General features: G+C 48.2%; 1 protein-coding gene across 1 annotated transcript in view; it reads left to right on the forward strand.

Moving 5' to 3' along the window:
• Positions 1-13483, forward strand: part of LOC143806203 (class I histocompatibility antigen, F10 alpha chain-like) — a 123009-nt gene that overhangs the window by 71817 nt on the left and 37709 nt on the right. The window contains exons 4-5 of the mRNA XM_077286327.1: positions 6597-6866; positions 7049-7129. Of these exons, the coding sequence (XP_077142442.1) occupies positions 6597-6866; positions 7049-7129 (351 nt within the window). The remainder of the gene's footprint in view (positions 1-6596; positions 6867-7048; positions 7130-13483) is intronic.

The raw sequence follows: 13483 nt of genomic DNA on the forward strand, positions 1-13483 counted from the left end.
CTAAAGTATCAGATATTAAACTGCATTTGGCCTATTAGTGTGTTTGGGCCCTTAAAACAGTGTCTGCTGCTCCTGGGTTTGCTACTCCACTGAACAAAGCAATGCCGCCTGTTTAGTCCTGTTACCAATTTTGAACTGCATTTAGCCTACTTTATTCTTTGGCCCTATATCTGTTTTCTCCTCATCCTGCCCATTGCCCAGCCACTGCTAGATGAGTCTGCTGGTACATTGACCTAGACCACTACATTCCCCTTGCACTCTACACAGCCAGAATCTGACCCTGCTGAAAGTAAGGTTCCCCTTCCCGCATGTTATACCACCTTACACAGGGACAAAGAGGAAGGTGCAGATGAAAGTGCAGGTTCCTTCATCAGGTGGGGGGGCATACTCGTTGGCGACGTCACTGGCACAGGGCCCCTCAGAGTACGCAATAGTGTCGCTGCTGGTGGGAGGCGCCCCCGCAATGCAAACACACCACTGTACTTTGAGGGGCCCTGTGCCAGTGCCAATGCGAACGAGTGGGCCCCCCCTGCTTGCTCAGGATGACAGCACTTGCAACGTTGAAATACTTACCTCTCTGTTGTGAATTTGGATTCTGGGCTCCCCCGGTGGCTACTGGTGGAATTGAACTGGTGTCTTCATCTTCTCTGTTCACCTGTTCCCATCAAGATGTGGGAGTCGCTATATAACCTTGCTGCTCTGTTAGTTGCTTGCCGGTCAACAATGTTATCAGAAGCCTCTCTGTGCTTGTTCCTGCTCCTAGACAACTACTAGATAAGTTGGACTCTTGTCCATGTTTGTTTTTGCATTTTTGTTCCAGTTCACAGCTGTAGTTTCGTTACTGTGTCTGGAAAGCTCTTGTGAACAGGAATTGCCACTCTGGTGTTATGAGTTAATGCCAGAGTTTTAAAGTAATTTCTGGATGGTGTTTTGATAGGGTTTTTAGCTGACCATGAAAGTGTCCTTCCTGTCTTCTGCTATGTAGTAAGTGGACCTCAAATTTGCTAAACCTATTTTCATACTACGTTTGTTATTTCATCTTGATTCACCGCCAATACATGTGGGGGGCCTCTGTCTCCTTTCGGGGTATTTCTCTAGAGGTGAGCTAGGACTAATATTTTCCTCTGCTAGTTTTATTTAGTCCTCCGGCTTTTGCTGGGCATCTAGAATCAACGTAGGCATGCTACCCGGCCACTGCTAGTTGTGTGTTAGGTTTAGTTCATGGTCAGCTCAGTTTCCATCTTCCAAGAGCTAGTTCCTATATATGCTGATGCTATGATCTCTTGCCATTGAGATCATGACAGTTTGACCGGCCCACTAAAGGGTTAAAATCCTTGGCTGAGAATGGAGAGAAATAAGTAGTCTGCTGAAATTTTTTTTTTTTTTTTTTTCTCTCCTTTGAATGGCTCTGTGTTCACCTGTTTGCAATGGATCTTCAGAGTGTAACTGCAGGTTTGAATAATCTCGCCACGAAGGTACAAAATTTGCAAGATTTTGTTTGTCATGCACCTGTATCTGAGCCGAGAATTCCTTTGCCGGAATTTTTCTCGGGGAATAGATCTGGGTTTCAGAATTTTCGAAATAATTGCAAATTATTTTTGTCCCTGAAATCTCGCTCTGCCGGAGATCCTGCACAGCAGGTCAGGATTGTGATTTCCTTGCTCCGGGGCGACCCTCAAGACTGGGCTTTTTCATTGACACCAGGGGATCCTGCGTTGCTCAATGTGGATGCATTTTTTCTGGCCTTGGGGTTGCTTTATGACGAACCTCATTTGGAGCTTCAGGCAGAAAAAACTTTGATGTCCCTATCTCAGGGGCAAGATGAAGCGGAAATTTACTGCCAAAGATTCCGTAAATGGTCTGTGCTTACTCAGTGGAATGAGTGCGCCCTGGCGGCGACTTTCAGAGAGGGTCTCTCTGATGCCATTAAGGATGTTATGGTGGGGTTCCCTGTGCCTGCGGGTCTGAATGAGTCCATGACAATGGCTATTCAGATCGATAGGCGTTTGCGGGAGCGCAAACCAGTGCACCATCTGGCGGTGTCCACTGAGAAATCGCCAGAAAGTATGCAGTGTGATAGAATTCTGTCCCGAAGCGAGCGGCAGAATTTTAGACGGAAAAATGGGTTGTGTTTCTATTGTGGTGATTCTACTCATGTTATATCAGCATGCTCTAAGCGCACTAAAAAGCTTGGTAAATCTGTTTCCATTTGCACCTTACCGTCTAAGTTTATTCTATCTGTGACCCTGATTTGCTCTTTGTCATCTATTACCACGGACGCCTATGTCGACTCTGGCGCCGCTTTGAGTCTTATGGATTGGTCCTTTGCCAAACGCTGTGGGTATGATTTAGAGCCTTTGGAGACTTCTATTCCTCTGAAGGGGATTGACTCCACCCCATTGGCTAATAATAAACCACAATACTGGACACAAGTAACTATGCGTATTAATCCGGATCACCAGGAGATTATTCGCTTTCTGGTGCTGTATAATCTACATGATGATTTGGTGCTAGGATTGCCTTGGCTGCAATCTCACAACCCAGTCCTCGACTGGAAAGCTATGTCTGTGTTGAGCTGGGGATGTAAGGGGGCTCATGGGGATGTACCTGTGGTTTCCATTTCATCATCTATTCCCTCTGAAATTCCTGAGTTCCTGTCTGACTATCGTGACGTCTTTGAAGAATCTAAGCTTGGTTCGTTACCTCCGCACCGAGAGTGCGATTGTGCCATAGATTTAATCCCGGGTAGTAAATACCCAAAGGGTCGTTTATTTAATCTGTCTGTGCCTGAACATGCTGCTATGCGTGAATATATAAAGGAGTCCTTGGAAAAGGGACATATTCGTCCATCGTCATCTCCCTTAGGAGCCGGTTTTTTCTTTGTGTCAAAAAAAGACGGCTCTTTGAGACCATGTATTGATTATCGGCTTTTGAATAAAATCACTGTTAAATATCAATACCCATTGCCGTTGCTGACTGATTTGTTTGCTCGCATAAAGGGGGCCAAGTGGTTCTCTAAGATTGACCTTCGTGGGGCGTATAATTTGGTGCGAATCAGGCAGGGGGATGAGTGGAAAACCGCATTTAATACGCCCGAGGGCCACTTTGAGTATTTAGTGATGCCTTTTGGTCTTTCAAATGCTCCGTCAGTTTTCCAGTCCTTTATGCATGATATTTTTCGCGATTATTTGGATAAATTTATGATTGTGTATCTGGATGATATTCTGATTTTTTCGGATGACTGGGACTCTCATGTCCAGCAAGTCAGGAGGGTTTTTCAGGTTTTGCGGTCTAATTCTTTGTGTGTGAAGGGTTCTAAGTGTGTTTTTGGGGTACAGAGGATTTCCTTTTTGGGATATATTTTTTCCCCCTCTTCCATTGAAATGGATCCTGTCAAGGTTCAAGCTATTTGTGATTGGACGCAGCCCTCTTCTCTTAAGAGTCTTCAGAAATTTTTGGGCTTTGCTAACTTTTATCGTCGATTTATTGCTGGTTTTTCGGATATTGCTAAGCCATTGACCGATTTGACTAAGAAGGGTGCTGATGTTGCTGATTGGTCCCCTGATGCTGTGGAGGCCTTTCGGGAGCTTAAGCGCCGTTTTTCCTCTGCCCCTGTGTTGCGTCAGCCTGATGTTGCTCTACCTTTTCAGGTTGAGGTCGACGCTTCTGAGATCGGAGCTGGGGCAGTGTTGTCGCAGAAAAGTTCTGACTGCTCCGTGATGAGGCCTTGTGCCTTCTTTTCCCGTAAATTTTCGCCCGCTGAGCGGAATTATGATGTTGGGAATCGGGAGCTTTTGGCCATGAAGTGGGCTTTTGAGGAGTGGCGCCATTGGCTTGAGGGGGCCAGACATCAGGTGGTGGTATTGACTGACCACAAAAATTTGGTTTATCTTGAGACCGCCAGGCGCCTGAATCCTAGACAGGCGCGCTGGTCATTATTTTTCTCTCGGTTTAATTTTGTGGTGTCATACCTACCGGGTTCTAAGAATGTTAAGGCGGATGCCCTTTCTAGGAGTTTTGAGCCTGACTCGCCTGGTAACTCTGAGCCCACAGGTATCCTTAAGGATGGAGTGGTATTGTCAGCCGTTTCTCCAGACCTGCGGCGGGCCTTGCAGGAGTTTCAGGCGGATAGACCTGATCGTTGCCCACCTGATAAACTGTTTGTTCCTGATGATTGGACCAGTAGAGTCATCTCTGAGGTTCATTCTTCTGCGTTGGCAGGTCATCCTGGCATTTTTGGTACCAGGGATTTGGTGGCAAGGTCCTTCTGGTGGCCTTCCCTGTCACGAGATGTGCGAGGCTTTGTGCAGTCTTGTGACGTTTGTGCTCGGGCCAAGCCTTGTTGTTCTCGGGCTAGTGGATTGTTGTTGCCCTTGCCTATTCCTAAGAGGCCTTGGACGCACATCTCGATGGATTTTATTTCAGATCTGCCTGTTTCTCAGAAGATGTCTGTCATCTGGGTGGTGTGTGACCGTTTCTCTAAGATGGTCCATTTGGTTCCTCTGCCCAAGTTGCCTTCTTCTTCCGAGTTGGTTCCTCTGTTTTTTCAAAATGTTGTTCGTTTGCATGGTATTCCTGAGAATATCGTTTCTGACAGAGGGACCCAATTCGTGTCTAGATTTTGGCGGGCATTCTGTGCTAGGATGGGCATAGATTTATCTTTTTCGTCCGCTTTCCATCCTCAGACGAATGGCCAGACTGAGCGGATTAATCAGACCCTGGAGACATATCTGAGGTGTTTTGTGTCTGCTGACCAGGATGATTGGGTTGCTTTTTTGCCATTGGCGGAGTTCGCTCTCAATAATCGGGCCAGCTCTGCCACTTTGGTGTCCCCGTTTTTCTGTAATTCGGGGTTTCATCCTCGATTTTCCTCTGGTCAGGTGGAATCTTCGGATTGTCCTGGAGTGGATGCTGTGGTGGAGAGATTGCATCAGATCTGGGGGCAGGTGGTGGACAATTTGAGGTTGTCCCAGGAGAAGACTCAGCTTTTTGCTAACCGCCGTCGTCGTGTTGGTCCTCGTCTTCGTGTTGGGGACTTGGTGTGGTTGTCTTCTCGTTTTGTCCCTATGAGGGTATCTTCTCCTAAGTTTAAGCCTCGGTTCATCGGCCCGTATAAGATATTGGAGATTCTTAACCCTGTTTCCTTCCGTTTGGACCTCCCTGCATCCTTTTCTATTCATAACGTTTTTCATCGGTCATTATTGCGCAGGTATGAGGTACCGGTTGTGCCTTCCGTTGAGCCTCCTGCTCCGGTGTTGGTTGAGGGTGAGTTGGAGTACGTTGTGGAGAAAATCTTAGACTCTCGTGTTTCCAGACGGAGACTCCAGTATCTGGTCAAGTGGAAGGGATACGGCCAGGAGGATAATTCTTGGGTGAATGCATCTGATGTTCATGCCTCTGATCTGGTTCGTGCCTTTCATAGGGCCCATCCTGATCGCCCTGGTGGTTCTGGTGAGGGTTCGGTGCCCCCTCCTTGAGGGGGGGGTACTGTTGTGAATTTGGATTCTGGGCTCCCCCGGTGGCTACTGGTGGAATTGAACTGGTGTCTTCATCTTCTCTGTTCACCTGTTCCCATCAAGATGTGGGAGTCGCTATATAACCTTGCTGCTCTGTTAGTTGCTTGCCGGTCAACAATGTTATCAGAAGCCTCTCTGTGCTTGTTCCTGCTCCTAGACAACTACTAGATAAGTTGGACTCTTGTCCATGTTTGTTTTTGCATTTTTGTTCCAGTTCACAGCTGTAGTTTCGTTACTGTGTCTGGAAAGCTCTTGTGAACAGGAATTGCCACTCTGGTGTTATGAGTTAATGCCAGAGTTTTAAAGTAATTTCTGGATGGTGTTTTGATAGGGTTTTTAGCTGACCATGAAAGTGTCCTTCCTGTCTTCTGCTATGTAGTAAGTGGACCTCAAATTTGCTAAACCTATTTTCATACTACGTTTGTTATTTCATCTTGATTCACCGCCAATACATGTGGGGGGCCTCTGTCTCCTTTCGGGGTATTTCTCTAGAGGTGAGCTAGGACTAATATTTTCCTCTGCTAGTTTTATTTAGTCCTCCGGCTGGTGCTGGGCATCTAGAATCAACGTAGGCATGCTACCCGGCCACTGCTAGTTGTGTGTTAGGTTTAGTTCATGGTCAGCTCAGTTTCCATCTTCCAAGAGCTAGTTCCTATATATGCTGATGCTATGATCTCTTGCCATTGAGATCATGACACCTCTCCCTGCTCCACCGCCGTAGTCCACGATTCCTGGGCCCACTAAAACCTTGAACCAGCCCTACCCCCCACAACTTTAGCCAAATGACCCCAAGTTCCAATGAACAACTATTATTATAAAGTTAATTAAGATTGACAAGCTTCAGAAACAAGAATGGATGTTTTTGGCATTAAAATGGGCACTGTAGGTGTTTTCCTGGCCTCCACTTTTAGCGATAATCGGCCGACTGCACTCGACTCGACTCTGGACAAAGTCGGGTTTCACAAAACCCGACTCGATCTTTAAAAAATGAAAGTCGCTCAACCCTAGTAAAGACCCCCAAAACAGGAGGACGGGTCAGATCTGCACAGTCTCCATTTCTCTCTTCTTCTTCCCTCTCAGTTCGGCCCCAAGTGAAGGTGTCCGGTCAGGAAAAAGGAGATGTCACAAAGCTTCACTGCCAGGTGTATGGATTTCACCCACGACCTGTGGATGTGAAGTGGATGAACGGGGAGGACGAGGTTCACTCCTATGAGACCACACACATCCTCCCCAATCCTGACGGCACCTATCAGATCAGGGTGAGCGCGGAAGTGACCCCCAAAGATGGCGACAGATACTCCTGTTATGTGGATCACAGCAGCCTGGAGGAGCCGCTGAACATCATGTGGGGTGAGCAGTGTCCATACCGGGAGGATAACTTATCAACATAGGCTGTCTTTTCCAATTTTAGGAGGATCGATTGATGACACTTCACATACGTCATCACCACAGAGAAGACTAATGTGAGTGATACATCATGACATTCTCAGTGTAACCTGTAGCTTAAATTTGTGTTTCTGTTTTCTTCCCAGAACCAAAAATGTCCAGTGTCTGGGTCATAGCTGTGGTCATCATTGGGGGCGTTGGCATTGTTGGATTTCTCCTATGTGAATGTAAGTTTTGTGTTATGCATATACACTGTGTCCCAAATTATTATGCAAATTGGATATACGGTAAGTGTGATAAAGATTTAATTGTTTTGTTTTTCAAATAAACTCGTGGATGGTATTGTGTCTCAGGGCTCAATGGATCACTGAAATCAATCTTAAACACTTGGGATAATTAGTTTTCCAGGTGATTCTAATTAAAGGAAAACTACTTAAAAATGATGTTCCACATTATTAAGCAGGTCACAGTTTTCAAGTAACATGGGAAAGAAAAAGGATCTCTCTGCTGCTGAAAAGCATCAAATAGTGCAATGCCTTGGTGAAGGGATGAAAACATTAGAAATTTCCTGAAAACTTAAGCGTGATCATCATACTGTTAAGAGATTTGTGGCTGTATCTGAGCACAGATGTGTTTGTGCTGATAAAGACATAATGAGGAAGATTTCTGCCAGGCAAGTTCATCGGATTAAGAGAGCAGCTGCTAAAAAGCCATTACAAAGCAGCAAACAGATATTTGAAGCTGCTGGTGCCTCTGGAGTCCCACAAACCTCAAGGTGTAGGCTCCTTCAAAGGCTTGCTGTGGTGCATAAACCTACTATTCGGCCACCCTTAAACAGTGTTCACAAGCAGAAATGGTTGCATTGGGCCCACACATACATGAAGACTGATTTCCAAACATTCTTGTTTACTGATAAGTGTTGAGCAACCCTGGATGGTCCAAATGGATGTGTAGCGCCCCCACTGCCGCAGGGCCGAGGGGTACCCGGTACCGGGCCTCTGGGTCTCTGCTCTGGGGTTGTCACGGTGGCTAGGCCCGGTCCGTGACCCTGCTGAGGGGTGCCCAATGAAAGGTGTGGATGGTGGTGGTAGTGCGGTGCAGTGCTGGTCACAGTAAATAACGAGGACACCAGGTTGCAGTCTCTTTACCTCTTTACTGAAGGCTTCAGGATCCTCAGTCCGGAATACGGTTAACCAGGTTGCGCAAGTCCGATGGCACCTCCAGAGTTCCCTTTGCAGGTGGAAATCTGTGCCTACCTTCTAGCGCTTGTGTGTTGCGGTCCTCCCCTGCTGTGCTCACGGGATAGTCCCCACAACTGTTGTGTCTGTTTCTCGTGTTCCCTCACAACTCGATTCTGATGTTCTTCTTCGTCCCCCAGATGATATGGCTAGGACGCACCCGTATGACGGGTAGGCTCGGAGCTCTTCCTGGGCCCTAGTGTCGCCCTTCTCCTGTTGTGCCCCCTGTGTCTTCGTAGGTGATTTGTGTGAGACAGCCCGCCTATAGCTGACTGTCCTGCCGTAGGTTTGAAGTATTGCTTGGAGCCTAGCACTTCCTCGGCGTTCCGGCCACCGGCTACGCGCCTCAGTAGGATGTTGCCTCGTCTTACAGCACGACTCCTACTGGTATTTCTCCTTGTTGCGTTGATCTCGTTTCTCACTCAGCACAATATACCTCGCTTCTTGTCCTTTCTTAGGGCACCGCCGCTATCTAGTGCAGGCGCGGTCCCGTAACGTTCTCTCTGTTCGCTAGGTCTCTGCCAGGATCCCACCCCTGACAGGGACCCCCCTGAGTCTCTCCCCGCAACACCCTCTGCCACAGGGTGTTGCCTGTTCGATTCCCAGTCAGCTTCTGAACTAACTTCCTATCCAACCCCCAGTTTTACCAGATTGTGAGGAGTGGCCTAATACATAGTACCCTTAGCTCCCCCTGGAGGCCAGACTGTGAAGTGTATTGGTGTCTGTGATACCTGGTCAGGTGAACTCCTTCAGTGCCATCAGACGTACCATAGCCTCCCTTAGCGGCAGAGCATCAGTACTGCAACAACCAGGACTCTGGGGCGCTGCACTCCCCCCGGTTAAATCCAGTACTCCTGGACTGGGAAGAAAACAACAATACATGTCAGCAAAAAGACATACACTTTTGGAAATGCAATAACAATAAGTAAATTTGAACAGAGCTTCCCTTTATGGGAGGTGAGGACACTTGAACGTTACAAACATGGTTAAATACTTTAAATAACTTACTATAAATAACTTTCCTTACCCAACCAGGTATTCTACTTAGTGCAAATTTCTGAACAATAATTTAACATTGCCTTTAAGGACATACACGCTGAATCCACTAAAGACCTTCTTATAAAACATTATAAGGCTAATCAACTTTTTCTTCATTTCCCATCTTTACATCTGCAGGACCGCCTGTCTATCTGCCCCAGGCCTACTGCCTCTCATTCTGTTGCAGGACCGCCCCTTTCAGCCCGGGCCTACTGCCTTTCTGCTACTATACACAGTATAGAACGTATCATCCATCTCTCAGTTCAGGATCACCGAGCCATCTCTGTATGGCTCCTAGGAGGACTCACCGATTAACCCCGTCTGGGTTCACTTCCTGTCCTCATTCTTCTAGCAACATCATTAAACATTTATTACTATCAACTGTCTGACTACATATAACTTTACATGTAAGCATTATCACTATTTCTCTCAAGTCATCATTATACGTTAAGTGCTATGGGTGAACGTTCCCTTTAAGAAGGAACCAAGTCTCTATGAGGTAGTGCAACTTCTCAAGCTGCAAGTCCGTGTGCAGCAAGGACTCTGGTACTGCTTCCATGAACAGTTTCTTCGCAAAGAGTCCTTTCTTTTATAAAACCAGTAGACGGCACCTTTAAGAAGGTGCAAACTATTTACAAGGAGTTTGTAATCATGCAGTGTTCATGATCCAGCAGTTCTTTCAACAATGATAAAACAGGAAACAAAAACAAAAAGCAGAAGAAGGGATCCCGGGTAAACAAAGGGATCCCTTTAAGAGTTACCCTAATCAGGTCATAGCAGCAAGAGAACAAACAGTTAACTATTTACATTCGATGAAGCATTCTTGCTTACTCAGTTTCTGGCTGCCCCCACCGAGGTTTTACCTGGCAGGTGGCCCTCTGCGGCCGATGTAGTGTCAGTGTTAATGGTTGGTCTCTCGGGTGCAGTCAGATCACCCGGTGTCTGGATTCGAAGGCTAACCCTGGCTGCAAGCTCAGTAGCCGCAACAAGGCGTACAGTGGCGATAGTAACAAGATCTGTCAAGTCCGGATCGGTCATGGTCGGGGCAACAGGTGACACCCCCTCAGGCCCACATCGTTGGACGTTCCGAGCGCACCATCCTTGTGCACTCCGGTAGCGGGTGTAGGTCACCTGATCCCCCTTTGCAATATTGGGTCACCATATTGGTTGCGGCAGGGAGTCTTCACGTTGTAACTGGTAACGAAGATGTCAGTCGGTAGTCCCGGTTCCTGTATGGAGCCCCAACCCCGCTTTGGGTGAAAGGCCAGCACAGTTCCCCGCTTTACCATGTCTCTCCTGCCGTGCGCAGGCTTTGGGTGTCGTACTGTTAGCGGATCAGTCTGTTCGGTCTCCTTTCGGTTTTTCCAATGTAGGATCAGACATTGTTTATATTGTTCCCAAGTGAGCACAGCAAGGGTGAGGCCTTCTTCCCGCGCTCCTTCTGGCCCGGTCCAGGGAGTGTCCCACCGGAGGATCACCCCTTCTGGGCTCACATCTATGGGTTCCTCCATCGTGGTTGATAATGGAGGTATCAGCTTCCCCATCGTGTCGGGGGTGAGCACCGCCAACCCCACCGAGAGGAAACGGTTATTGTTGGGGTGAGGAGCGGTCGCGGGATCGGTCAGGAGAGCAGAATCGGCCGGGGGAGTAGGGGCGCCTTCCATACCTGCGCCTGATGTGATTCCACCGATGTCGATCCGTTCCGTTGACAAGGACACTGGAATTGGCCGCAGCCTGGACTGCGGTTCCTCCGAGATGGCCTCTTGATGTGGTTCCGCCCTCCATGGCTCCGTGGTCGGGATAGGTAGGCTCGGCTCCTCCGCCGGCGGCTCCAAGGAGTTCAGATCCTTCAGCGGCGGTGGATGCGAGTCCGCCTATGGTGGGTGAGGGCAAGCCGGGATCACTTCGCCGCCGCTCGGGCACTTGCTGATCGTCATCGCTGTCCGGCATTCGGCGGCAACGCATGCACCTGGCTCCGCCATTTCTCCAAGGTCGAGCTCCCTCTTCACCTCGTTCCCGCCGTTGCAAATCAGGGGGTGGTTCTCCTGTGCTGCTGGGCAGGTCGTCATCTCGCAGCAGAAGTCGGAGGGGGCGGTCGCTACTTCTGGCGCCGCTTTGGTAGTCTCCTCCCATGGCACGCCCTTCTTCTTCCTCTGCGCTCCCTGTGGCGCTGCAATGGCGACGGATTTTGGCGGGAACTTTTGGCGGCAAGTGGCAATACACAGTCCCTGCAATAAGTCACAGTCCAAGTATAATAAATCACAGTTCCAAGGCACACATGACCTGATTCTTCAGGCTTAAGTAGATCCTGTTCGTGACGTCAAGTTGTAGCGCCCCCACTGCCGCAGGGCCGAGGGGTACCCGGTACCGGGCCTCTGAGTCTCTGCTCTGGGGTTGTCACGGTGGCTAGACCCGGTCCGTGATCCTGCTGAGGGGCGCCCAATGAAAGGTGTGGATGGTGGTGGTAGTGCGGTGCAGTGCTGGTCACAGTAAATAACGAGGACACCAGGTTGCAGTCTCTTTACCTCTTTACTGAAGGCTTCAGGATCCTCAGTCCGGAATACGGTTAACCAGGTTGCGCAAGTCCGGCCGGTCCGATGGCACCTCCAGAGTTCCCTTTGCAGGTGGAAATCTGTGCCTACCTTCTAGCGCTTGTGTGTTGCGGTCCTCCCCTGCTGTGCTCACGGGATAGTCCCCACAACTGTTGTGTCTGTTTCTCGTGTTCCCTCACAACTCAATTCTGATGTTCTTCTTCGTCCCCCAGATGATATGGCTAGGACGCACCCGTATGACGGGTAGGCTCGGAGCTCTTCCTGGACCCTAGTGTCGCCCTTCTCCTGTTGTGCCCCGTGTCTTCATAGGTGATTTGTGTGAGACAGCCCGCCTATAGCTGACTGTCCTGCCGTAGGTTTGAAGTATTGCTTGGAGCCTAGTACTTCCTCGGCGTTCCAGCCACCGGCTACGCGCCTCAGTAGGATGTTGCCTCATCTTACAGCACGACTCCTAATGGTATTTCTCCTTGTTGCGTTGATCTCGTTTCGCACTCAGCACAATATACCTCGCTTCTTGTCCTTTCTTAGGGCACCGCCGCTATCTAGTGCAGGCGCGGTCCCGTAACGTTCTCTGTTCGCTAGGTCTCTGCCAGGATCCCACCCCTGACAGGGACCCCCCTGAGTCTCTCCCCGCAACACCCTCTGCCACAGGGTGTTGCCTGTTCGATTCCCAGTCAGCTTCTGAACTAACTTCCTATCCAACCCCCAGTTTTACCAGATTGTGAGGAGTGGCCTAATACATAGTACCCTTAGCTCCCCCTGGAGGCCAGACTGTGAAGTGTATTGGTGTCTGTGATACCTGGTCAGGTGAACTCCTTCAGTGCCATCAGACGTACCATAGCCCCGCTTAGCGGCAGAGCATCAGTACTGCAACGACCAGGACTCTGGGGCGCTGCAGATGGAGTAGTGGATGGTTGGTGTATGGCCAACAAGGCTGCAACAACAGCAAGGAGGTGGAGGAGTCATGTTTTGGGCCGGAATCATGGAGAAACAGCTGGTAGGACCCTTTAAGGTTCCTGAAGCTGTGAAAATGACCTCTGCAAAGTATATAGAGTTTCTAACTGACAACTTTCCTCCATGGTATAAAAGCAGAAATGTGCCTTCAGGAGAAAAATCATCTTCATGCATGACAATGCACCATCTCATGCTGCAAAGAATACCTCCGAGTCATTGGCTGCTATGGGCATAAAAGGAGATAAACTCATGGTGTGGCCACCATCTTCCCCTGTCCTCAACCCTATAGAGAACCTTTGGAGTATCATACAGCAAAAGATCTATGAGGGTGGAATTGTGAAAGTGATATCAAAGAAGGGTTCCTATGGTAACATGTAACTTGGCCTGTTAGGATGTTTTGGAGTTAAATAGCTTTTTGTTCAGTGAATGTGACCTCCTAATGCTGCAAATTCCACAAATGAGCATTTTCAGTTCTTTAAAACATATCAAATGTTTAGAAATTCTACTGTGCCTAATAATTTGGAACAGTGCATTTTGAGGTTTTATTCATTTTGGAGATTATACTGTTATCATTGGGAGGTTTACTCAATAAAATTCGATGTGTACTCTAACGGGTGATTACTTTTATTAGACTGACTGTCATTTGCACCAACCATTTAGGAAAATGAGAGAAAAATGTAATTTGCATAATAATTTGGAACATAGTGTATTTATGTATATATCATATTATTAACCCATAAATGTGTTAATAAAAGGATAATTTCACCTCAATCTCCATATTTGTTGGTGATTGCTGGAT

This window comes from Ranitomeya variabilis, chromosome 2, assembly GCF_051348905.1.
Source record: "Ranitomeya variabilis isolate aRanVar5 chromosome 2, aRanVar5.hap1, whole genome shotgun sequence".
In the NCBI taxonomy this organism is placed as follows: domain Eukaryota; kingdom Metazoa; phylum Chordata; class Amphibia; order Anura; family Dendrobatidae; genus Ranitomeya; species Ranitomeya variabilis.